General features: G+C 38.8%; 1 protein-coding gene across 1 annotated transcript; it reads left to right on the top strand.

Moving 5' to 3' along the window:
• Positions 1–10,995: 10,995 nt before the first annotated feature.
• On the top strand, positions 10,996–24,836 carry pitrm1 (pitrilysin metallopeptidase 1). The gene is made up of 27 exons (XM_085377720.1): positions 10,996–11,170; positions 11,987–12,092; positions 12,357–12,463; positions 12,570–12,721; positions 13,091–13,205; positions 14,240–14,336; positions 14,777–14,937; positions 16,121–16,247; positions 16,416–16,504; positions 16,824–16,952; positions 17,161–17,274; positions 17,806–17,902; positions 18,234–18,368; positions 18,699–18,837; positions 18,978–19,094; positions 19,185–19,314; positions 20,710–20,830; positions 21,145–21,221; positions 21,310–21,475; positions 22,629–22,729; positions 22,850–22,970; positions 23,073–23,123; positions 23,277–23,389; positions 23,565–23,687; positions 23,819–23,964; positions 24,336–24,438; positions 24,548–24,836. Exons 1-27 carry the CDS (start codon positions 11,124–11,126, stop codon positions 24,639–24,641), a joined length of 3,078 nt encoding a protein of 1,025 aa, XP_085233846.1. The 5' UTR covers positions 10,996–11,123; the 3' UTR covers positions 24,642–24,836.
• Positions 24,837–26,305: the final 1,469 nt, after the last annotated feature.

Genomic DNA, 26,305 nt, shown 5'->3' with positions numbered 1-26,305 from the left:
TCCTGTTTTATTACATAACATGAAAACAGCAAAAATGAAAACAGTGTGTGACTATTTCATGATTCGGTTGATTGATTGTACAATTGAAATGGATATGTGAGAGAGATCCTGACAATAAGACTGGAAAACTGGCCCGGCTTTGTATATTTGTACGCTTTTCTAGTCCCTAAGGACCCCAAAGCGATTTACACATCCAGTCATCCACCCATTCACACACTGGTGATGGTAAGCTACATTGTAGCCACAGCCACCCTGGGGCGCACTGACAGAGGCAAGGCTGCTGGACACTGGCGCCACCGGGCCCTCTGACCACCACCAGTAGGCAACGGGTGAAGTGTCTTGCCCAAGGACACAACGACCGAGACTGTCCAAGCCGGGGCTCGAACTGGCAACCTTCCGATTACAAGGCGAACTCCCAACTCTTGAGCCACGATCGCCCCCAAAAACTAAAAGGGAGTGAAAAGCTGCACAGAAACGCCCAGTAATGGACAAAAGATTTCACACCACAAATGGCTCATTATACATTCCTTATAAGTCAAAGTGTAAATACATTTGCCTGGAGGAGACGCTTCCCTGATCTCCACATTGAGGTCCCCACACTGGGCTGACATGAATACAGTGACATTCAATCCTTTTAATAAGATCTTTAGGCTGAAAACAACAGACTACTGGGTGTAACACCTAAACTAGATAAACATAGATAGATATAGATAGCAGTTCCTTACCATGACAACAGATGAAAAGAGGAAAGATTTGAATCAGTCTGTGTCAGTGCAGACTGAATCATATACATGCACATATGGAGAAGGAGACAAGCTGGATGTGTGTGTGTGTGTGTGTGTGTGTGTGTGTGTGTGTGTGTGTGTGTGTGTGTGTGAGAGAGAGAGAGAGAGAGTGTGAAACAGAGAGAGAGAGAGAGAGAGAGAGAGAGAGAGAGAGAAATTCTGAGAGACTGAGAGGGTGCAAGCTTGAAAGTGAATGCAGAAATTGGAGATATAGCTGTGGGTGGAGGGCAAACTAACTTTGAACATTCATTGCAGTGAAGTTATTATCCATCCTCTCTAGAGGTCACAGCCAAGGCTGCTGGAAAGGCTCCTCAAACAGGAAAAACTCCTACATACTGAACTCACAGGGCACAATATGAGCCTTTGCTTATTCCCCAGACCATAAAGAAAATGTTCTTTAGATATAGATGGAAAAATGGATAGGTATGACTTTGTGTCTGACGGTCTTATTTGATGTGTGACAACAACATTAAAGGTGGAATAATGTGGGGGGCTGTTTGTCTGTCTGTCTTGAAAAAAGACACCTGTCATCTCCTGATTGCTCAGTTTTTATAGTTTAATCATCACGATTCCAAACTTCTTGGCTATTTTGCTAAAAGAAGACCAGCATCCAGTACTGCCATGGCAGGTATGTTGAGACATACACACTAAAATATGCTCAGGATCTGTTCAAGAAACCAGAAAAAAAATATCCCAAGTCAAACCTTCAAACTCCCAATTAAGCTTTTGGAGGATAAACAGAAACAAACTGAAATTGCAGAAGCTCCAAACCACAAGCCACACAACCCAAAGGATCTGCTGCCAGTTTCTCAGTGTCAGACTCCAAATGATATCCCCATGCCTTGTTTTGAGCCTTGAATTATTTCTGTAAATTGCATCTTAAATATATATTTTCTGTTTCATTATTTTACACTTATGCAAAATCAAGGCTAAGTAGGGTATTTCATACCTTATTCCCAGTGATGCTTTCCAGGTTCTCCCTGAGGATCCTGAGACGTTTCCAGGTTAGGTTCTGGGTTGTTTTCCCAGTTGGGCACCCCTGGAAAACCTCCAAAGGGAGGTGCTCAGGAGGCATTCTAATTTAATGCTCAGACTACCTCTGCTCACTCCTTTCTATATGAAGCAGCAGCTTTATTCTACATGTCTGATCTCCTCACTGTAAACAGTTCATCTAAGGCTAAACTCTGCCACCCTACAAAGGATGCTCATTTTGCCACTTGTATTTGCATCCTTATTCTTTTAATAATTACCCAGCACGTGGAATTATGTGTCTGTATTTCTCACGTTTCATCATTCTTAAATAAAATCTCAATTCTTACATGATACATGAATTCTCCTGCTTGGGGCAGCTTCCTCCTATAACCCAGATCAAGCAGTCCAGAAGCAAACCACTGCCAAAAAACCTGAACATCATTGCTCTCAACTTTGTTTTTTATTTGCCCTTTTCAAGCTGTTGAATTATATTAACTATTATATGATAAGTGAAAAGATACTAGTCAAATTAAACTGCATTGAAATTTGTATAGACAACATAAAGTTGTCAGCGTAAAATTTTCAGGCATTTCACCTATGTTTCAGGTGATCTTTCTGTTATTTTGCAAATATTGTTTTATGGGGATTTGAATCAATCCCATTCAAAAGCAGCACAGTGGCAGTTCACACCCCCGCTGAGAGGTTAATAGGAGCCAGCAAACAGCTCAATACTCAACCCACCTTGTTTAACACCTGAACAAGAGAATTCTTAGCCAATAATGTTTTCAACCAATGTGTGATTGATTTCACTTTTCATCTAGACACAATGTGTGGTGTTCAGCTGGCTACACTGCTTGTGTAAGTGTGATGTTTTACCTTTTTGGAACCTTTTTTTAATACACTCCAAATAGGAAGCAGGAAAGCCTCAGGCTGTGTGTCAGGAGAGCCGCCATACTCTGAGGTAAGCAGGCGAGGGCCTTTCCACAAAATCCATTTATGTTAGTGTCAAACACTGCTTTAGATTTAATTTTGTAAGTTTAAGACCAAAAAAGTTAATTAAAAATTTCTTTTTTTTAAAATCACTTTACTTCACACAGAAACCTTGTAGGAAATTGGCCTTATACAAAGTGAAAATGGGAGAAATCTTCATAAAATCAATATTCGGTTTGTCTATCCTTCACTTTTCTAACTGCGTAAATTCTCCCTGGTACATTTTTCTGTAGCTACTGTAGTGTATTTTTCCAGTTGGTTGTTCTGTTGCTTTAACCTGTTTTGGTGTATCTAATGTTTACCCAGGTTACCTCGATGATGTTTATATCAGTGGTCTACTTTATGACTCTGGATCAATTCTATTTTTCACGTTACAGAATGAATTTGAGACTCATCAGTTGCAGAATAAATGAATTGTATCTTAAATATTTCAGCCTTTATGCGCTGTGCTACAAGGGTCTGTGTATCACACAAAGTTCACACAAAGTCAGCATTACCAATAAAAAAAACGATTAAAGCAGGAAATTATTGTGTTGCATGTTTCTTCTTTGCTCTTTTGTCTGTCTGTGTAGTGTAGTGTTATGGCCAGATAACAACATAAGTGTGATCCATCCTCGCCATATCACACATTTGGTACAGTTTGATAATGATTTATTTACAATATGTTAATTCATTATTTGACACTAAAAAGGAGCTGGTTATAACTTCGGGGTGGACTTAATGCAAAAACAACAAACAAAAGGAGCCTATCTCGAGGATTTACCAAACTTACCTAATGAAAAGAATCAAACCAAATGACAACAACTTACCTCTCTAACTAAGAAAAACAGGAGAAAACTATAATCATACAAAAAAGGCAGTCCACCCCTACAAACTCCTGTATATAATGAACAGTATTGAGCATGTTTGCAAGAGTTGAGGATGAATGAATGGCAGTCCATGGCCACGTCATTGTATAAGTAATTTCCAGCTAGTTAGCCTATCCCTATAGTCGGTCCTCTGGATCCACCAATCACGGAGAGGCACCTGCACACTCGGATTTGCATATTAGACAACACTATGACAGCGGTTGTGACACTAGTAAAGCAAAATTTACGTTGTAGATCCAAAATACGAAGACATTTTTAGCTGTTGCGGGTCAAGGTCAAAGTGGATATAGATAAGTTGGTAAAATGTATTTTGAATATCATATACAAACCACTTTCAAAAGTAGCTTAAAAATATTTTTTTATAAAAGCACCTTAACTTCTATCACACTCTACATAAAGCCCTTAAAATATGTTAAAACAGGAACTTTAGGTTTTATTATTATTATTATTAGTCGTAGTAGCATTAGTTACTGGGCTTTGTAGGCTGTAGTTAAGGGAGTGGAGATTATAGCAATTTGTGCACTTCTGTCTATATATGCACTTTCTTTGTGTATTTGTCTATGCACTTTATGTATCCACACATTCAGTGCTGCCTGTTCCCCTAGAGTCTCTGCTCAATAAGTTGGCAGCAAATGCAAAAACCTGCAAGATCAAAAGGAATATCACCCCACTAATTCAACTTCAGATCAGAGAAAGATCTTCGAATTAAGCACAAGGTTTTGAAGTAAATGCTGTTTTGCCACCACGTTTCATTTATTTTCAGCTCCAGCATCCTAATTGGCCCCAGAGGTGAAGAGGAAAGTGGATGGGATGGGAGTGCAGACCCAGGGCCAACTATCCATCTAAAATGTACACTAATGAAAAGGTCTGGGGAGAAATTGACATTTCAGTGCAAAAAGAGCAAAGCCTTGTAAGATCGGCCAGTGTCCAAGCAAAGAGCGTTGTGGGACCGGGAGCAAGTCAATACTTCAAATCATGCAGGTATTAATTAGACTCTTCACGAGCAATTTTGATACCTTTTAACACAAAATTTGCAGAGATGCATTTGACCAATATTAAAAATGCAGAACATCTGCTCCTTTTATCCTACATCATCACCTGCATGAGAAACTGCAATGAGGACACAAATCCCAGGAGGCAGCAGGCTTGTTCAGTTTGAACATTTAAATTGTTGCTCTTTCCTGGCTCACTGTGTTTTACAGAAGCAGCACACGCACTGACGCCTGGCATCAAATCATTCGGTGCTTTAATACGTGTTGTTATGCAGTTGGAAATGGCTTCATTCCAAATCAGTTTAATTTCTGGGAGACAAAAAGCATTGCTGGGTATTGTTCAGTATGTGAAAATTACACATTCCCATTTTTCTAAAATAGTGGGTTATTTCATATACACCCATCCGGACCAGTATTACCTGGTACAACAGTGTTTTACAGCTGAAATGAAGGAGAAAGCTCAGCTTCCCAAAGATGTGGTGAGCTTAAAGTAAACAACCCACGATAATTTATTTTGTCAAATTAAAATTTTATCCATCAAAGTTAAAAATGATTGGTCATCCCACAGTCATATCATTAAGTACAGCAACTTTAAAAACTAACTTTAATGATTTCTTTCTCTAAATCATTAACATGTTTAGTAGACCCCTTTCCTACAAGACTGTTCAGTGAAGTATTACCATTAATTAATGCTGCAGTTTCAAATATGATCAATATCTCTCTCTCAACAGGATATGTACGACAGGCTTTCAGGGTGGCTGTAATTAAACCACTTCTTTACTTAGACCAATCTTCAGCCTTCTCATTTCAAGAATTCTTGGAGGAGTCTTTCTCAAACAGTTAACTGAATGTTTTACCACAAAGATTATAAAACACTATTGGGCTTTTAAAAATGTGCTGTGATGGTTTAAATGATATTTATCTGATAGTTTACAAGAGGGGTCTTCTTTACACACAAATGTTAGTCATGGAGTTCCACAGGGTTCTGTGCAATCTGTGGTTTGGTCCCTGGTATGCCAAATATCCTTTGGCAAGATACTGTGTGCTCTAGGAGAGTAGTTCTACATAAGAATCACACAATTTACTGCTTCCACAAATCAACTATTTAAAATACACATAAGTCATAAAGATCTCAGTTTCTTTCCTACATTTCATGCAAAGCTACTAAAGGGAACAACTAAGCTGTAGTGCCTCTTCACCTCACTGTACAATACCTTGTGCAATACTTTTTGTAAATAGTCAACAGTGCAATAGACTCAATACTTGAAATGTGCAATTCACTTGTATTTTTATTTTTTATTCCTATTTATTCTATTTATCCCCTTTGTATATTTTATTTATATTTGTCTCTGTATTTATGTGTGTGTGTGTGTGTGTGTGTGTGTGTGTGTGTGTGTGTGTGTGTGTGTGTGTGTGTGTGTGTGTGTGTGTGTATATATATATATATAACAATTCTGTAACTGTAACTTCGGTCGTTGCTGTGCTTTTTTTTGGAAGTCGAATTTCCCAGAGGAACCCACCCGAGGGATTAATAAAGTTCTATCTTATCTTATCTTATCTTATCTTATCTTATCTTATCTTAAGCTGTCATATTTGTCTTAAAAATCTTAGAAACATGATGTCTAACTAGATGGATGGCATTAACTTGGTCTCCAGTAACACTGTGATCGAGAGTCATTTTGATCAGGATTGTGTCCTTCAGAGTGCACATTAACCAAACATGTCTTTTTTCATCTGTGCAATATGCATCTGTCTAAAAATCCTGTTAGAGTGATGCTGAATACAAGTTTGTGCATCTATTGCTTCTAGACTGGACTACTTTAATTCATTATTACAAGGTTGTTCTATAAGTTCCCTAAAAAGCTTCCAGTTAATCCAAAACACTGCAGTAAAAGAATCGATAGGGACAAGAAAGAGAGATCGTATTTGTCTTGTATTAACTTCTATTCATGGGCTCCCTGTTGAGTCCAGAATTTAATTTAAAATCCCTCTTCTCACAAAGTCTTGAATCCTCAGGCCCCATAATATTATCATATTATCCCAAGTATCATATTATCATGGTATCACATTATCCCAACACAGCACTTTGCTCTCAGACCGCAGCTGGCTGCCCCTCCTTAAGTGTGGTTCTCTTGGAGGTTTCTTCCTGTTAAGAGGTAGTTTTTCCTTCCCACTGTCACAGAGTTGTTACTCATAAGTTATTGTTTGTTTGGCTTTTCTCCAGAATAATGTAGGTTTTGTGCCATCGAATATAAAGCCCCTTGAGGCAACTGTGATTGTGGTTTGGCGCTATATAATTAAACCTGAATGAAATACCTGACCTTTATTTGGCCTTCATGACAAGAGTGAAAAAACTGTACGGGTATGATAAACCCCAGAACGGACGTGACAGGTAACTGAATGGTGACCACACACGAATGGTTGCTGCATCATGTGAACAGAATGTGATTAGAACCTGTAATCCCAAAACAAGATTAAAATTTAGATGACTATACAATGATAACCCAGCTTATCGCTCTTGGTTGGAACATTTTGGTCCAGACTAAGCTATCTTACCTGCTATCAGATGTCAGCTATCAGACATTCCCATCAGTCTCAGCCGCTTTTTTGTTTTTAATGCTAGTTCTTTGGTAGATATGAGCAACATTTACTTTGCATACAGTGGCAGAAGGCTGTTGGAAGACTGCTAGATTATTATTGATATATACTTAGCCAGAGCATTACTTTGCATCTATAGGTCTTTCACTTGTATGACAGCACCTTTATTTGCTGGTGCTTGGATATATTTAGTGATCACAGTAGTTGTTCTCTTTTTTCACTTTGCATGCTTGTAAATTTGAAAATTTGAAGAAGAACATCCTTTGTAAAAGGCTACATGCAACATACTAAATATGCTCACCATGTTAAAAATGTAGTTATCTCTATATCTAAGAACAGCCTCTTCCTGTTGTCTGCTGTCTTATCCTCCAAAACAGAAATTGTTTTTAAAAAAGCAACTTAGATTTGCAGATTAATTTAATGTAAAGGTAAAATACAGTTCAGGGCAGTGATGTCAAACTCATTTTATATCACAGGCCACAAATATGTGCATGCTTATGCGTGAAATGGCTTTGATGCTGTGCAGTTTATGAGAATTAAATTACATGGCCAGCTCCGTACTCACGCAGAACTCATGTGTGTGATGATTGACATGTTTTTGTGAAACCTTAGAAAACATTCATCTTCCTCTATAGCAGCAATTACCTTTATGTGATTTTGTATGATAGGACTCATACAGTGGTCAAGTATTTTAATTCACACCAAGCGTGCTGGATCAGATAGAGATCAGAGCTCTGTGCAGGAAAATTAAGTTCCAACCAAAGTGGAGGCAGATATTAGTACATGGAGCTGTTGTTGCACAGAAGGATGTTGTCATGTTGAAACAGGGAAAAATCTTTTCTATATTTAAAAGAAAAAAGCAAAGTTCAAGTGAAATCCAGACCCTTTCCAATACAGACTGGACTGTCTATATTCATAGTGAACGTAACAGAGAGTAGACGGTTGTTTATGAAATAAAAGAAACATTCATGTACAGGAAAATGTTGTTGGACAACAAAGCTCTGAGGCTGAAATAAGGAAGCGCATGAGAAGCTGAAGGTTTTGTTTTCTATTTGACACTGATGGGTCGCCTAAGCCTGGATGAACCAGCGTCTGGCCAGTCCAGACATTTATAAAATCCTGTGGATTACATGGAGGAAAAAACACATCAGCAGCAACATACTACTCACTCTCCTGACAACATTTCATCCTGTGTAGAGAAATATGATTGTTCCATTACCTAAAGTATGCTTTGGAAACTGAATTGTTGTTTGTGTGCCATATTGTCAAATCTATCTTCTTTCCATGCTTTCAAAACCCTGGTTTTTATAGCTTGACCGCATGTATTTATTACTTTATTTAAATAAGGGCTTTTAGAGGAGTAGGGGTATAGAGCTTGCTCAAGCTAACAGAGGCCTATGTAATCCTTCAGTTGACCTTAAAGTCACCATGAAATGAAAAGTGACTTTGTAGACTTGTTTGCTACTTTTCCGCTCTTCTACAGTAAATCCCTTATAAGAACACATAGCAAAATTTGAGCGTAAGTTTATTTTCATTTTTTTTTTGTTATCGCATCAGAAACACATAAAAAGTTGCTTGAGTTCTCTTTCATAGACTGCTTGATTGATCCACTCCTCCATTAGCCCTTCTTCAAAACTTTGCGTAAGCATGATCATAACAAATTAACAAGGCAAGAGGCATGCAGCCGAAATGTTTTTCTTCTCCTGTAGATTAAAGATTGATGGTTTGAACATTAAAAAAAGGCTTTAATTCAAAATTTGAAAGAAAAAACAGAAATGTTTTAGACCCATTGACACCATGTCCACTTTTACAAATTCTTAAAACATTGTTAAACTTCACTGAGATCATGTTACCTCATGGCTACATTTTACTTCTCTTGTAATCGTTTTTGCCTGTTTCCCGGTAGTTTACCTTTTTAACCCTTGTTTGTGTGATCAAGGTTTGTTTTGGGTTTTTTTTTAGTAATAATGAACAGGCACTAACAGACTGGAGCCAGCTACCGCACTGAAAGATGCTCCTGCTTTTTCAAAAGCCCCTCCTGCTTGCTTACCAAGGCCTTCTCTTTATGCTGCTGGAAAATCTCCCACATGCTGTCAGTGCAACACAAGAGATGACCGTGGGTGCCTCAAAAGATATTCAAAAGAAAGAAAGAACGAAAGAAAGAAGGAAAAAAGAAAAAAAGGCTGTTGGCTGTTGCTGCCAATAGACGCAGATTGATTTTTGCATAGAAGAAACAAGAAGCTGGGGAGTCTGTGTAATGAGAAATAGCTACCTTTTCTAATCCCATAGGATACCATTGTGATTCTGCAGCATCACTTCAAGGTTTCTAATAAATATATCACACCTGTATAACCTTTCTAACACATCGTTTTAGGGTATCTAATGCAGAGGCTTGCATTTCTTTTTTTCACTTTTAACATACATTGTATCTGGTGCAGTTGTGAATAGGAATGAAAAGAAAAACTGAACAACTGTCGTCAGGGTGCCAAATGGTGAGGGGTGAGCAAAAACGAAGGTTTAGTTTGTGACATTACTTTGTGTTGCATCACTGTATCCATTTTTTTTCCTTAAGAAAGTACAAATCAATAAATTAATGTATGCATCTACATGAGTCTGCAAAGAACCTAAAGTGAGATAGAGCTTTAGTCCAGAATACAGTTTCAAGTATATGTACACTCTATTTATATAGGCTATAGAGCACTGGCAACTTTACAGTTCTTTTTTTTTTTTTTACTGTGAAACTACTGAAGAAGAAATACTCTGTAATTTAGAAAAAAATTAAATGAACCTAAAGCAGATAGAGCATGGTGATGAAATATTTCTAATCCTGCAGCCAGCTCAGACTTGGATTTAAGTGCAAAAAACTCTCTGCATGTCAATGATCGAAAGGAATTTTAACACAGTTGTAAGGCACAACAGACCGTTAATCAGTCGCACAACTGTCATGATGATTTTTTTAAGAAAAAAAAGATTAATAGTCTGCTATAAAGTAACTTAATCGTTATTTTGACAAAGATGAACATAACAGAGATTATTTAGGTCTATTCGTGTTCAAGCTTTCTCCTGCAGTGAAACCATTTTGCAATTTCATGGCAAACATGACAGCAACATAGGTTTAAAAACTGTGTTTTAATATATACATTAATATTGTTTGAAATAAATATTGGGTCAGATTGTGTATGCACTGCTTGAAAGCAAAATTGTACATTTGCATTTTTAATCACAGTTTACCTTTTTGAAATGAGTGCTACAAAAAAAGGGGGGTGGGGATAAAACTAATACAAACGTGCTCGAAGAGAATTATCTTTTGTCAAATTAATGCGATCTTATGCTGACATCTGCTGGAGGTTGTTTGTAACTGCATTAAATATAAATTTGTACTGTATTTGTGTTTTGTTTTTAAAGTTTAATAAACTTTTAGAGAGCGGAATGACGTTATTTAGATTGTTGTTCTTTACAAATTGTAACAAAATTAAAGTCCCTAATTAGATCGTTTTTAAATGTCCTTCAAAAAAACCCTCTAGTCACCGTTTAGTAACTTCGGAGACCTTACATTGCTTAACCAATTGTAGCTCCTCTTCTTCAACGTTGACCAATCACAAACAGGGACGCTTCGAGGTGAATGTTCAGCTTTCCGCGTGGTAAAAACTGCTCAGTCGGTAACTGTAGAATTGCAGTGCTGTAGGATCGGTGAAATCGAGCAGAAACCTGTTGTCAGATCTGCGACGCGCGCCGGTGTCGCAGCCATTTTTACGTGTACGTTCCCATTCAACGACAACGGCACCGCTACACACGGCATGTTAGGTAGCAGACGGCACAGGATGCTCAGTCAAATAATGACAATTAACCCGTAGGAGTGTGTGTAAGTTTAAAACTGGGCACTTTAAGGGTAGGGGTAGTAACTTAATTTAGTAACAATGTTTCGACAGACGAAGTCAGTGTTCCAGAAACTTCGATACTTAAGGTGAGTTTTCCAAGACGTCCTGAAGCTAACCGTTAATTAGGGAATTTTGTGTGTGTGTTTTGTCGACTCTGTCTAGACAGAAAGACAGTGTTAACCTTGATGTGTAGTTCAAATATTGTTACTTTATATACAATAGTAGAAACAAGACTGATGAAAAAGCTGATGCAATCAATGATGAGAACCTATGGCTTCAGAGTTAGCGTTACTGTTTATAGCCAGTAATCAGTTATTATTGCTTTAGGAGCTGTAGTAGAGGTTAAATGTCTGCATTTTGTTCCAGTGACGGGTAACGATAGCTAATTTAGGGTTTGATAAAGGCTTTCTATGAGCCGGCACAGGTGTTGTACCATTTCAAGTCATTCTGAGATTTGTTGTGATTAGTATTTGCCTGTGGTCCCAACTGGAAATTGTCTTACTAGACTCTTACCTGGGTGGGCATGTCTGAAAAGACATGGTGGATATGGTCAAAAAGTCCCAAAAAAGTGCAATAGTGCTCAAAAGTCTTGAGTCATCCCTCATTTCTTTATAGTTTTTTTTTTTCCAAGTAACTATACCTTCTTGGCATTTTTAATGTTTCTTGAGCAGTAGTTCTCCAGGCTTTCTGACGGTCATTCAGAGTTTTTCTTTGGGCATTGGCTTTCAGTCCAGCCCTTTAACCTCAACATTTTCAGAGGAACATCATAACTGAAACTTTGGCATCTACTGTAAACCACAATAACCATTATTAAATTATGTATTATGATTATTTTGTATGATATATTTTATATTCTTTGTAAAAATACCTACTAAACTTTGCACTCCTTTTTTTTCTTTAAGTTTCAATGGACAGCAGCACACATGGAGGCTGAAGAGCACTTCAGCCAGAGAGAGAGCCCTTCAGTACCAACCGGGGCAGAAGATCCACGGCTTTACGGTCAAAGAAGTAGGAACACTTTAAATTTTGGCTTGACTCTGTTAGGTGACATTAATGCAGTATAACTAAGTTATGTGGGGTTAGCTTGTAAAATATTTTAAGACGTGTTTCAAAAATGTGGAACTGTTCTCTACAGGTAAATGTGAGAGATCTGTTGTGACATTTCTTTTATTGTTGACTGAACTTCCATTTATCTTGCTGTGAGCTATGATCCTTTATGAACCTGCTCTCAAACCATTTGTGATCAAAGCTACTAATTCTGTTCCTTCCCAGGTTGTAGCGGTCCCTGACCTGTTTCTCACAGCAGTGAAGCTGACGCACGATAAAACTGGAGCTCAGTATCTGCATGCAGCACGGGATGACTCCAACAACCTCTTCAGGTTAGCGTTGTGGGGCTTTTTTGTTTGTTTGTTTTGCTCAAGTCATAACAAAACTATATAAAAACAATCTAGCCTTTTAAAAATACTTAAAGTCTCTCTCCCTTAGTGTCCAGTTCAGGACGACCCCCATGGACAGCACAGGGGTACCACACATCCTGGAGCATACAGTGCTGTGTGGATCTGAGAAATATCCCTGCAGAGACCCCTTCTTCAAGATGCTCAATAGGTCGCTGTCCACCTTCATGAATGCATTCACAGGTATGGAAGCATAACTTGGACGTCAATTGACTGTGTGACCTACAAGTCCACGAGAGAAAAGCTGTGAAAGCTTGTTCATTAGTCATGTAAATTCTTGCACTGTAATGTGTTTACATTTGGATTTTTATATTTATTCTTAATTTATGTTATTTATGCTTTTTATATTTACTTATTGCGTTAAGTAATAACAATGAGTGTTTCCATGCACCAAATAAAGTTAATTCTCAGAAGTGCAAGCTAAGTGGTTATTTAATCAAAAACCAGTCATTATTTTATCATTCAGCTTCAAAAGAAAATGAAAGGTATTCTAAATGATTGTTGGTTATTTCTCACATTTCTGATGAGACCTTTCCCATTATTGATAAACAGCCAGTGACTACACCATGTATCCGTTCTCAACCCAAAATGGGAAGGACTTCCAGAATCTTCTATCGGTGTATCTGGATGCAGTTTTTTTTCCTTGTTTACGAGAGCAGGATTTCTGGTGAGTTTAGATCATCGTTACGTATTTACATTTACGAGTGTAACTGCAATTAAGTTTGTACTGCAATCAAGTGCAAAACGGTAAACAAGTTTTATTTTCAGATATGATGCCGTTATTGTGGCACTTCAGTGATGAGAAGTATAGATTGTGTGTCCGATCTGTTCTCTCTGATGAAATGAAGATAGCTGAGGGGTGAACTACAAAGTTAGATTAAAGTCAATCAGCCTTATTAAGCTATTAAAGTCTGAGGTTTCTGTGTCAGCAAAGTGGCGTTATTTATCTGGCTAAATCAGCATGAATCACCAAGTTTTAGTTTGAAGTCGTCCAGAAGTGCCATGTTTTCAACAATTCTTTTATTTACAGCATGTTTTAGGTACAATGTAGAGTCTGTGCTTGGACAATATGTTTCATATGTACAAGCTGATAAAGTGTACCGTACAAAAATCACTTAAAGAAGTTAAAGAAGGGCAAACTGTATGAGACATTGTTTGATCTGAAGACAAACTGAAGTGATTTGGGCGGTTCCTTTGTTAGACTGTGGGACAGTAAACTTTGATGTTTAAATGTATTCAGTTTAAAGTTTCAGATTTCTTTTGTGCTGTCGACACCTGAGAAATAAAACAGCAGCGCGACTTCACTCAGTGTTAAATTTAAAATCTTAATTTTGTCGCTCTATGTGATGAAACCTCTGCAGCAGTAATCTCTTATTCTCTTTACAACAAGGTTACATTTTACTGTTAATTCTTGGTTCGTTACAGATTTTTAATTACCAGTTGTCGTCATCATCATCATCATCATCATCACCTCTCTGGTTGAACTTGGTGTCACTCAGTGATTATTTTGTTCAGTCGTATGTCTCATGAAACCCTAGTTTTTATGTGAGCACAGGCAGAATCAGGAAGCCCAGCTTCAAAGATAAAACCAATAACCACCAATATAATACCTGTTATCACCGACTGGGGTTTTAGGTTTTTTGTTGAGCCAGCTAAGAAAGCCTGGCTGTCTGATCTGATTGTCTGTGGTTTATTTTCCAGGCAGGAAGGCTGGAGGCTGGAGAATGAAGACCCCACAGATAACAACTCCCCTCTAATGTTTAAAGGAGTGGTGTTTAATGAAATGAAGGGTGCTTTTGTAAGTTGACACAGCCACAAAGCTTCTAAATGTATAGAATATAATATTTTCATAAATGCTCTTTTTTCCCCACCTCGGGTACTTTTCGGTTACAAACTCTCCATCAAATGCAAAGTAAACAACTCTTTTTTTTTATTTATTTATTTTTTCAATTTATTTTTTCATACTTAAGAGAAATACTTTACTTTCATATGACTTTTTCTTTCTTTCTTTTTTTTTAAAAAAATCAATAAAAACTGCTTGAGGCAGTTCACACTTACAGAAGCCTTTAACGACTGCATAACTTTAAAAAAAAAGAAAAGAAGAAGAATAAGAAAAAAAGCAGGAAAGTTGGTTTGCCTGCTGCAAACCAACTTTAAGCTTTTTCATTTATAAAAACAGAAAATGTTTGTAATAAATGTTTAGTTTAGAATAATGTTTCTTGCTGTGTGTACTTACAGTCAGAAAATGAGCGTCTGTACGCCCAGCACCTCCAGAACAAACTGTATCCTGACCATACCTACTCTGTGGTGTCAGGGGGAGAACCTCTGGCCATTCCTGACCTTACATGGGAGCAACTTAAACAATTCCATGCCACACACTACCATCCCAGCAACGCAAGGTAAATAGGCACATGCATAAATCATCCAGAGTTACTGTAAGAATATGACTAGGGATGGGTACCGGTGTCACATAAACGGTAGTAACCAGACCAAAAAGCAGCGCACATTTCGGTGCTTTATTTCGGTGCTTTTTTTTCCTGAGCTGTGATACACTTCTAGCCAATAATTTTACGTTTCCGAGGATAGTAGGCGGGTCCAGGTACGTACGTTCTTTTAGAGCAGAGCTACAGATTAAAAATGCCCAAGGCGAAGCGGTCAAAAGTCTGGCTGTACTTCACAGCAAAATATGCAAACTCAGCAGCCTGCAACAAGTGCTTTAAGCTGATACTGTGATACTGTCAAAGGAGGTAACTCCTCAAATCCGATGAAACACCTGGCGACGCATAGCGGGTTTTTTTTAAAAGCCCAGAAATGCGCCGTATGATAGCTTGCTGCGAGACCTCACACCGAGCACATCTACTGTGCGTGGGTTGCCAGTTATCGGACCTGGAGTTAGCAATATCCCCCAAAAACACGAAGAGGAGAGTCCTGGCCCCTAGCCCTGTCAGTGTAGCAGAAATGATGACGGATGATGATGCAGCAGCAGCCGTTCTTCTCTGCGTGAGTAGCTTAATGTTGTTCGCGTGTGATTTACGTTGAGTAGGCTAACCACGTTATTACATTAATGCATGTAAGGTGAACTAGCAAACATCATCATAGCTACATGCGGCTGTCCTCTTGTTTGATGGCAGATACTCCCTTCACCCTGGCCAAAAAGGCTAAAATGACCAAAGAAAAAGTGGAAAACAGTTAAACATGAGAGGTTTAGGACAAAGTTTGTGTTTTTTCCCATTGATTAAGCACTGCTTCCAGCCAAGAGTGATACCATATATGCCCCATAGCTGCAGAAAAGGCTAACATTGTTATCTTTTTACAAAAAACCAGCTGAACATGAGAGGTTTTTGGACCAATTTTGTGTTCTCCAGTCTTTAAGCACCGGTTTGAGCACCGGCACCGTTTCAAAAGTACCGATTTGGCACCGGTATCGGATAAAACCTAAACGATACCCATCCCTAAATATGACTAATTATGGTTGAAGCGTTTTGGGGTTGTTTTGTAAAATAAATGTGAACTGGGAACATTAGAATATCTTGCCCTATAAACAAACGAGATTTTTGTTTTTAAATGTTTTCTTACATCTAGGTTCTTCACTTATGGAGATTTGCCTTTAGAACCTCATCTGAAGCAGATTCAAGAAGAAGCTTTGTCCAAGTTTGCCTGCATCGACCCGAAAACAGAAGTTCCTTCTCAGCCACGTTGGACCAGTCCTGTAAGCTCACATTAAGCGTGTCTCTGCTGCAGTGTGTTGGAGTGATAATCTATTTTGCCTTGAATCAGATAAACAAAGTTCTGTTTCTTTTATCATTTCAAAGAATGCTTTTAGTTGCTACAAAAGGTAGTTGAATATTTGATTTGTGAATATTTGTTTTTCTCCCAGAAAGAGGACCATGTGACTTGCAGTCCTGATCCTCTGGCTCCAGATCCAAACAAGCAGAACACAGTGTGTGTGAGCTATCTGCTGGGAGAGTAAGATTATATCATTTATTTCCTGCTGTGTCCTGTAGAGATATCTGCTAAAAATCAGTTCAACATGAGATGTAACCCCACATACTTCTTCCTCTTTTAGAGTTGATCTTTTTTTTTTAAATTTCAATTAGGTTGTTTTATATAGTCCTTTTTGTAGATAATTTTTCAAGAGCCATTTTAACCCATAAGAACCCACTGTGACACAGTGCTTCACACATTAAGGAAAGTTCCTGTTAAAGTTTCAACATTGACTCTCCCATAGTGTTCCTGACAGTAAAAATGGGTGTTTTTTTTTTCTTATTGTTGTTTTTCTCTTTAGCATCACTGATGCATTTGAAGGACTCACTCTCAGCCTGCTGTCTTCTCTGATGATCTCTGGGCCAAACTCTCCCTTCTACAAATCTCTCATCGAACCCAAACTGGGAACAGACTTCTCTTCTGTTGTTGGGTATGTGTGCAGGCGTTATAACATCCACATCAAACCTTTAATTTCACCAGTTTTGTTGGAAGTTTAATAACTGATGCATACAGTTTGGGTCTGTATACCTACTTACTCTTCACAAATTCTCTTACCACTTGTTACGCAAGAATTCCATTTAAGCATCCATAACCTGCATGTACTTGTGGAGTATTGATACAAGTGTTGCATCCTGCAGATATGATGGCAGCACCAAAGAGGCGTCGTTCAGTATCGGACTGCAGGGAGTTGATGAGGAGGATATAGAGAGAGTGAAGCAGATCATCAGCCAAACCATCGATAAAATTATAGAGTAAGTTCCCTGATCAAGTCTCCTCTCTTGTCAAAATTTCCTTCTTTGGCGTAACAAACTAAAGCCTATACAGCAACTGTTATCTTGCACTTTATGTAGCAGATTTTAAAAATGTAGGAAAACAAATAAAACATTGTATGCTGGAATCAATTTTTCAATTTTTTACTGGGCAAAATAAAAGTCATGGGTCTTTCTAATGTTTTTGTTTTGTTTTTTGAGTGTGTTCACGAATTGGTTAAGCATTTAGTTCCATTGGTGAGCAGTGAGAGGAGGCACAGCTTTGCCACTTATAAGTTACAATTTACAAAATATGACAGACTTGTTGTATTTACTGAAAAACCAATATTTCTGTAACATTTATACCTCAGGACTTTTACTTTCTCTGCACAGAGTGAGCGACAGAATACAGCAGGATCTTTACTGTAGGGTTTAAAGCATATGTATGACTTAAGATTTAATTGTTGAAAAAAGCTAAAACAGGAAAGAAGGAAGAAGCCAAAGAATAATTTTCACACTTGTCATTTAACAAAGGAATGGCTTTGAGGAGAGAAGGATTGAGGCTCTTATCCATAAGCTTGAGATCCAGATTAAACATCAGACCACAAACTTCGGCCTGTCTCTGGCCTCGGTGAGTTTACTGTTGTTTATCTGTGACCTTTATTTTGTTTTTACAGCTACAAGGGCACTTGTAGTTGTAAAAACATACCGCCTACGTCCAAGTATGGCTTTGCAGTGCTGTGTTTATTAGTGTGTGTTCATTTTGCATAAAACCTCACATTGAATGTTTGTTTCCCCTGTTTTTTCGTTTAAATTCTGTACAAATCAAGAATGTGAATTTAACTGTTGTTATTTTTTGGGAGGCTGTCTTTGGTACAGTGTTTAAGAGTTTTATATATTATAAGGTGTAAATAATCCTAGTAAATTCCTCACCAAAACCTTTATTCATCTTATGTTATTAGTACATAGCTTCATCGTGGAACCATGATGGGGACCCGGTGGAGCTGCTGCAGATCAGTGACAGTGTTGCCAAGTTCAGACAAGCCCTGAAGGAAAACCCTCGCTTTCTCCAGGAGAAAGTCAGGCAATACTTTAAGGTGATTTAAGCACATAGTGTTTGAAATATTTTTTGTTTGTATGTCTTCATTAAATTATGTTACTTACAGGTTCAGAGCTTTACTATTTAACATTGTTGGGAAGATAAATTGCACAGTTACAGGCTGAGAGTATAATAAAATACTTTGTTTCATAGTTGACAGTTTATTTCTTATGTTGTAGTATCAAAAAACATTTCCTGAGTCCTTTCGTGAAACAAATGAAAAAACATATAACATAAATATATAAATGCTTTAACAAGGATAATGCAGAGCAGGTATTTGCTAACAAAGGATGCCACCTCGGATTAATTGTCATTGACTGGTTTTTAGGAGAACACACACCGACTGACTCTGTCAATGAGCCCAGAGGAGTCCTACCTGGAGAAACAGGCCAAAGCTGAGGAGGAGAAACTTCAGAAGAAAATCGAGGTTCTTTCTGACAGCGACAGAAAGCAGATCTATGAGAAAGGTAACATTTGAACTGCCAGAAGATTGATCACTCGTGGGTGTAATCTGTTAAACTGAATATTACCGACCTGAAGCATTGTATATTAAGACAGGTCTGCATTCAGTAGATGTTAGTATAATGTGATTTTTCTTCTCGGAAAGGTCTGGAGCTGCTGGCTGCTCAGAGTCAAACCCAGGATGTCTCCTGCCTGCCAGCACTCAAAGTGTCCGACATCGAGCCAACGATACCCATCACTCCTGTTCAAATAAGCACTGCAGGTGTGAGTCTATGCTGATTTACAAAGAGCGTGTGACGAAAACTGTTGTCTTATATAAACTGTATATAGAGCACTTTCTCATTCTTCATAGGAGGCGTTCCGGTCCAGTACTGTGAGCAGCCCACCAATGGTTTGGTGTACTTCAGAGCTTTGTGTAATCTCAACACCCTTCCAGAGGACCTCAAGGTTTTCGTCCCGCTCTTCTGCAGTGTTATTACCAAGTGAGTAACCTGTTGGTCTGCAAGACCAGAACAAGATGAATCTGAAATGCGGTGCTTACTAGCAAGGATTAGCGCTCAGGAGTCCTGGTAAATGTCTCTTCCTGCTGATACATCATTCTTTAAATACTTTTAAATATTTCCAAATGAAATACTTATCAAGTTTTCTGGATTACTTTGTGCTGATTAATACTACAGACTGAAGCTGATCTTTGAATTCTTTTTCAGCTTTGAATATTTATTTTATTTTCAAATGTTATTTGAAAACCAGTTTAGCACTGAGCTGGTAATCTCTTCTGGGTTTTCTGGTTTACCTGTTAATATTTGGTGTTGACTCATGTGAACACAGTCTTTGGGGACTAGGGATGGGTATCGTTTAGGTTTTATCCGATACCGGTGCCAAATCGGTACTTTTGAAACGGTGCCGGTGCTCAAACGGTGCTCAAACCGGTGCTTAAAGAATGGAGAACACAAAATTGGTCCAAAAACCTCTCATGTTCAGCTGTTTTTTTGTAAAAAAATAACAATGTTAGCCTTTTCTGCAGCTATGGGGCATATATGGTATCACTCTTGGCTGGAAGCAGTGCTTAAACAATGGAAAAAACACAAACTTTGTCCTAAACCTCTCATCTTTAACTGTTTTCCACTTTTTCTTTGGTCATTTTAGCCTTTTTGGCCAGGGTGAAGGGAGTATCTGCCATCAAACAAGAAGACAGCCGCATGTAGCTATGATGATGTTTGCTAGTTCACCTTACATGCATTAATGTAATAACGTGGTTAGCCTACTAAACGTAAATCACACAAGAACAACATTAAGCTACTCACGCAGAGAAGAACGGCTGCTGCTGCCATCAAATACGGCGCATTTCTCGGCTTTTAAAAAAACGCTATGCGTCGCCAGGTGTTTCATGAGATTTGAGGTGTTACCTCCTTTGACAGTATCACAGTATCAGCTTAAAGCACTTGTTGCTGCTGAGTTTGCATATTTTGCTGTGAAGTACAGCCAGACTTTTAACCGCTTCGCCTTGGACATTTTTAATCTGTAGCTCTGCGCTAACAGAACGTACGTACCTGGCCCCGCCTACTATTCTCGGAAACGTAAAACGATTGGCTAAAAGTGTATCACAGCTCAGGAAAAAAAAAGCACCGAAATGTGCGCTGCTTTTCGGTGGTTACTACCGTTTATGTCAGAACGGACACCGGTACCCATCCCTATTGGGGACCTTAATAAGGTAAGTGTGCTGTGGTGTAATCACAGTGGAAAACATAAAAAAAGATTAGGTTGTTGAAAAAAAATTATCAGACTGTGATGCAATGCCAAATGGATTGCACAATGGAGTATTAAAGATTTTTCAAATGTCTGTTTGTGTGTCCGCATATGTTTGTCTGTTTAATTAGGATGGGCTGTGGAGCTCTGGACTATAGGCAGCAGGCCCAGCAGATGGAGCTGAGGACAGGGGGCATGTCTGTTTCCACTCAGGTCATCACTGACTGCAACGAGCTGGATACATATGAGCAGGTCAGTGCCAGCTAAGTGTGTTTTAAGCCAATAACACCTTTCTATCTGTGATCATTGCTGTGTGCAAAATGCAAAACAGAAAGTAGCTTTCAGCTTGATTCCTTGTGTTTTTACACAGTGCACAGTGGCATGAACTGAATCTGTTGGCCTCTCTGAAAAGAAATAACAAATGAAAAATAATAATAAATAATCAAATAATTCATGAAGGATAGAATTAAACTTTAGACCAAGACTTTATCTCTAAAGACACTTCAGTGAGCTCTTAGCACTTCCTTTCTGTGGTTGAACATCTGGATCTCTACCTTCTGTTTCAGGGTATCCTCTTATCTTCTTCGTGCCTGGAGAGGAATCTTCCTCACATGTTTCAGTTGTGGAGCGACATATTCAACAGGTAACTCCTCCCAGCTTTTTACATTTTCCACTGCTAGCGACACCAACAGATGGAACTGTCAGTTAATGGGTCTTATTTTGTCGTTTAGTCCTCACTTTGATGACGAGGAGCGCCTGAGGGTGCTGGTGATGCAGTCAGCACAGGAGTTGGCCAATAGTATCGCATACTCAGGTCACCTGTATGCTATGACTCGGGCGGGTCGTCACCTCACTCCAGCTGGAGACCTCCAGGAGACTTTTGGTGGGATGGAACAGGTATCTTTGTACATTTTAATAAAGGCTTAACCTTTCAGAAAAATCCAGCTATCCGCAAAGCTGCTTTGCTTGTTTATTTGTTTGTTTTATATTTTCTTCTAATTATCCGGGGCCGGGTTGTGGAGGTAGCAGCCTAGGCAGAGATCCTCAGACCTCCCTCTCCCCGGACACCTCTTCTAGCATGTCCGGGGGAACACAAAGGTGTCCCCAGGCCAGCTGAGAGATATAATTTCACCAGTGTGTCCCAGTGGGACATAGGTGGTTGAGGCATCTGACTCAGGGAACCACCTCAACTGGCTTCTTTCAATGTGGAAGTGTATTGGCTATAGTCTGAGTCACCCTTCGGAGAAAGTTCATGTCTGCCGCTTGTATTTGCAATCTTGTTCTTTCAGTTATTAGCCAAAGCTCGTGACCATAGGCGAGTGTAGGGATGTAGATCAACCAGTAAATTAAGAGCTTTGCTTTTATGTTCAGCTCTCTTCACCTCGACTGACCGGTACTGTGTCCACATCACTAAGTACTTACTAAGTACTGCCTCCAAAGTCCCACCGGCTAACAAAGCCGGATAGGATTCCTTCTTCAACCTAATGGTTCCCTCCACCTCAGGTGTCCACCATCTGGTTCGGGGGTTACCACCACCACAGGCACCAACCACCTTGTAGCTGCAGCTCAGTGCAATGGACCATGTTCAGGCAATCATCAGCCTGCGGACTACAGATGACAGTCAGGACCTATTTCCTGTCTTGAAGGCGCCAGGAACAAATCCTCTCATCCACCAGAAAAACCCCAACATATTGGCAGCAAGCTGAGGGGATACTTAGATACCCACCCCAGCTTACTGCCTCTCACCAAGGGCAACTCCAGACTCAGACAGATTCAAGCCCCTCTCCAGGAGACTGGTTCAACACCAAGCCATGCATTTTCGGGGCCAGGCCCGCCCAGGCCTCATGAACTAAGTCCCAGCAACTAGGCGCTCGCCCTCAGGCACGCTCCCCGGGCCTGGTTCCAAACTCCATCCAACAGTGTCTTGTGTCAAAGAAAATGTACTGTATGTTTAAAATCACTATTCATGTTATTTTAAATTTCTGCAACAAAGGGTAGAGATGTGATGGTGTCAATACTTTGGAACCAATACTTCATCTTCTAACAACAGGTTACGTTTATGAAGAGAACAGCTGCGATGGCAGACCTCAGCCAAATCATCCGAACGTTACCCAGGCTCAAAATACACCTTTTCAACCCAAACAACATGAGGTGGGTCCATAATACACCTGCTATATGTAGACTTTATCTTTATTTCACTGTAAATAATGAACTATAAAATAGTGAAATATCAGGCACTCAACGCATCTTATTTTAAATGTGTCCATATAGATGTGCAATCAACTCAACTCCAGAGAAAGTATCTGATGCAGCGGCACACTTGGAGGGTTTTATAAAGGATGTGGCTAAGAACAGAAAGGAACGCAAACCTGTCAGACCAAATATTATTGAGGTGAAGTTGAACAGGGAAAACAAAATATGTGTAAATGAATTAATTCATTGTTATAATCAATCCAATTTTTTTTTTTTTTTTTAATCTTTGTGTTTATTGCAGAAGCCGATAAACCCTCTGGATGACAATGGCCCACGAAGAAAACTAATATCAGTAGGTTTAATAGTTACATTTTTCTTTATTTCTTTCTTAATCCACTGATCAATTTTTGAAGAATTGTTTTGTTACAATTAACATCTTCATAATTCAATAAGTAATCCATTTCTGATTTAGAATTAAATTAATTTGCGGTTTTACATTTTTCAGGAGCCAACCTTCCATCCATGTCCAATGAAGACTTTCTTTCAGATGCCTTTCCCTGTCAACTTTGTCAGTGAGAGTATTCGCGCAGTGCCCTTCTCCCACAAGGACTATGCCAGGTAACGATATCATTACATCCTGCTAGCAGCAGGTAAATAACTGTAACACAGTTTATGGCGGCTTTAGTGTGTTCTTTTACTTAATTTTACTGAAAATGTGTTGCTTTTTTTTTTCTCAGTTATGCATTTGTAATAACTGCATGCAGTAAACACTTTCTCTTTACTCCTTCATTAGTTTGTGCATCTTAGCCAGGATGATGACAGCAAAGTTTCTTCATGGAGAGATCCGTGAGAAAGGCGGAGCTTATGGAGGCGGGGCCAAGATAGGAGGAGGCCTGTTCACCTTTTACTCTTACAGGTGGGTAGAAGTTCAATACAAAGGTTTACTGTGTATCAATAGGGAAGGAAGGCAGGAAACATTGAAAGTTCAAATTATGATAAGAATTTCGGAGAGTTTTGACCTCATGTGTTGTCTCTTCTGTGTCCAAGGGATCCAAACACAGTGCAGACATTATCTGCTTTTGGTAACGGTATCGAGTGGGCAAAGTCAGGAAAGTTCACCCAGCAAGACATCGACGAAGCCAAACTGTCAGTCTTCTCAGCGGTGGACTCACCTGTGGCCCCCGCAGACAAAGGTGAGGTGCCATCTGAGTGATGAGAGGTTCCCTGAAAGCAGCTGCCTGGATCAGTTTACATCAAACCTTTAAAGGATTTTAACACATTCTGTCCTTGCATGAGAATGAATCTGTAAATATTCAAAAAGGCTTCATAATAGAGTAAATTTTGTGTGTGTTTATGCATCTGTACAGAACTTTGCCTTCAGACTCTCACAGCCAGTGTGGTGCACATGCTACCTTCCCCCATCTTTAACTATTTTGCATCATTTTAGACTTGAAGTAATAATATACAGTTGAATTTATAGAGCGAATGGATCCCTTAGCTGAAGCTGTAATTTCAGCATTCTTTATGTTCTGATGCAAAGCTTGTGACTCTGTCTTTGGTGCAGGCATGGGTCAGTTCCTCAGTGGGGTCACGGACGAGATGAAGCAGAGTCACAGACAAAGACTCTTTGCTGTTGACCATAAAAACCTAGTGGATGTGGCTGAAAGGTAAAACTGACCAATCCTGCAAAATGCAATTTGTCAAGATGCTGCTGTTTATTTACAACAAGTAGAGCTTTCTTATGCCCGCAAAATAATCCCTCGTTTTTTTCTGCAGGTACCTCAGTGCTGGTCAGAAGACGTGTGGCGTTGCCATTCTGGGCCCAGAGAATGACGTTATTAAAAAAGATCCTTCATGGATTATAAAATAGGACTGTCAGTAGATATTTTCAAAGTGGTCATCCAAAGAACAAGTGTTATCTCAGAAATGTTTTAAATGGTGGCAAAAAGAAAGCTGAACCGCACAAAAGAAAGAGGAAGAAAGTTACCTAATCAGTGTCTGCCATTTGAAATACTTGTATGACTGCCTATTCATATTCTGTTATGTACATATTAGAATTAAATGCTGCATCATGACATTGGAATACAAAATCTGTCATTGGTGAGTCATTAAAACACTTTATTCCTGGGGGAAAGAAATTAGTTTCCCCAAATATTGACTTAATTGGTCCAGTATTTAAGATATTTGTGTAATATTTCTGCCTGGGCTCAAATACTTTAAAGGTAGTTTTAACAGTAGGCAGTGGGCAGCACAGTGGCTAGTAGGGCTGCTCAATTAATCGAATTTTAATCACGATTACGATCTGGGCTTTCAACGATCATTAAAAATGACTGAGCCGATTATTAGACCCTCCCTCATGCTTTACTCTCGCGCTGCTCCGTGTGGTAAGTCAAGCGCACTGCTCTGCATTTCGAACACGCGTCACAACAATTAAGAGGACCCGAGGGAAGCTCGGAAAGCTAAGCAGAAGTTATTTGGAGAGGAGAGTGACTGCCGTTGGTTGAAAAGAGGTAAAAAAAAAAAAAACTTCAGTGGTGTGGAAACATTATGGGTTGGCGGAGTTAGACGTGGATCAAGTAGACAGTGTGTAAACTTTGCTACGATGTAGTAGCTGCACCACAGAGCAACACTGCAAAGTTGACTAAACATAGATGTTTACATTTTTCATTTATTTCTTATATTGCAAACATTTGCACTGTTATCAGTATTTGCACACTATTTTATATTATTTTTTAAAGTCATTATTCAATACATTGTTATTGTTAACCCTTTAAAGCCGGTCAGAGCAGCACACTCCGTTTTGCGTAACTATTTTTAAATCCCTGTAGAACCTGAACCGCTAAGCTAGCGCAATAATTTGTTTTGCATATGAAACCGGAGGAGTTGTACTTACATCTTATGCCATCAGCTTGTCCTCGGTCACGGTTTCCTTCCACATAAAGCTTTGCAAAAATTGCATAAAAAGCGCTTGCAGGAACAAAAACATAATATTCCAGAAACACGCTTTGCCGATCCATCAGCTGTTCCTAACACTTCCCACTTTGAAAAAGATGTCAACTCGAACTATCGCATTTCCTGCCCGAAACCGGAAGTGATGTCATTTTTGCGGAAAATGTAGTTTTTTACTTGTAGGCCTTAAGTAAAAAACTATACTATACTATACTTATACTAGTGTTTTTATAAGTCATGTTTGACTCTATACTTTTCTGAATAGTTGCTGGGATGCTTAGAACTCGAATTGCACAGCTGGAAATAGTTTATTTTGATGCACCTGCTGTTTTCTTTGCAAATTTGCATCATAGGATTGTTTTTTTTGTTTTTCCTGCAGTATATAAAAATTGCTGTATCTCCAAAATAAAACTATGAAGACACTCAAAATAAATTTCCTGTTGTTGTAAACTATTTTTTGCAACTTTTTTGTATTTAAAGTTTTGAGGGATAAACCTCTTAAATTTCTCCAAGTAGAAATATATGTAAACAAAACAAAAACGATTTTCAATTTTTTTGTAGTTTATTGCACTTGTTTGCAATTAA

Source organism: Diplotaxodon limnothrissa, linkage group LG18, assembly GCF_057381915.1.
Source record: "Diplotaxodon limnothrissa isolate DT_005_m linkage group LG18, D_limnothrissa_male_GT1.1, whole genome shotgun sequence".
NCBI classification, from domain to species: Eukaryota; Metazoa; Chordata; class Actinopteri; order Cichliformes; family Cichlidae; genus Diplotaxodon; species Diplotaxodon limnothrissa.
Note: the sequence above shows the minus strand (reverse complement) of the source record. Positions and strands in the feature narration are given on the sequence as shown.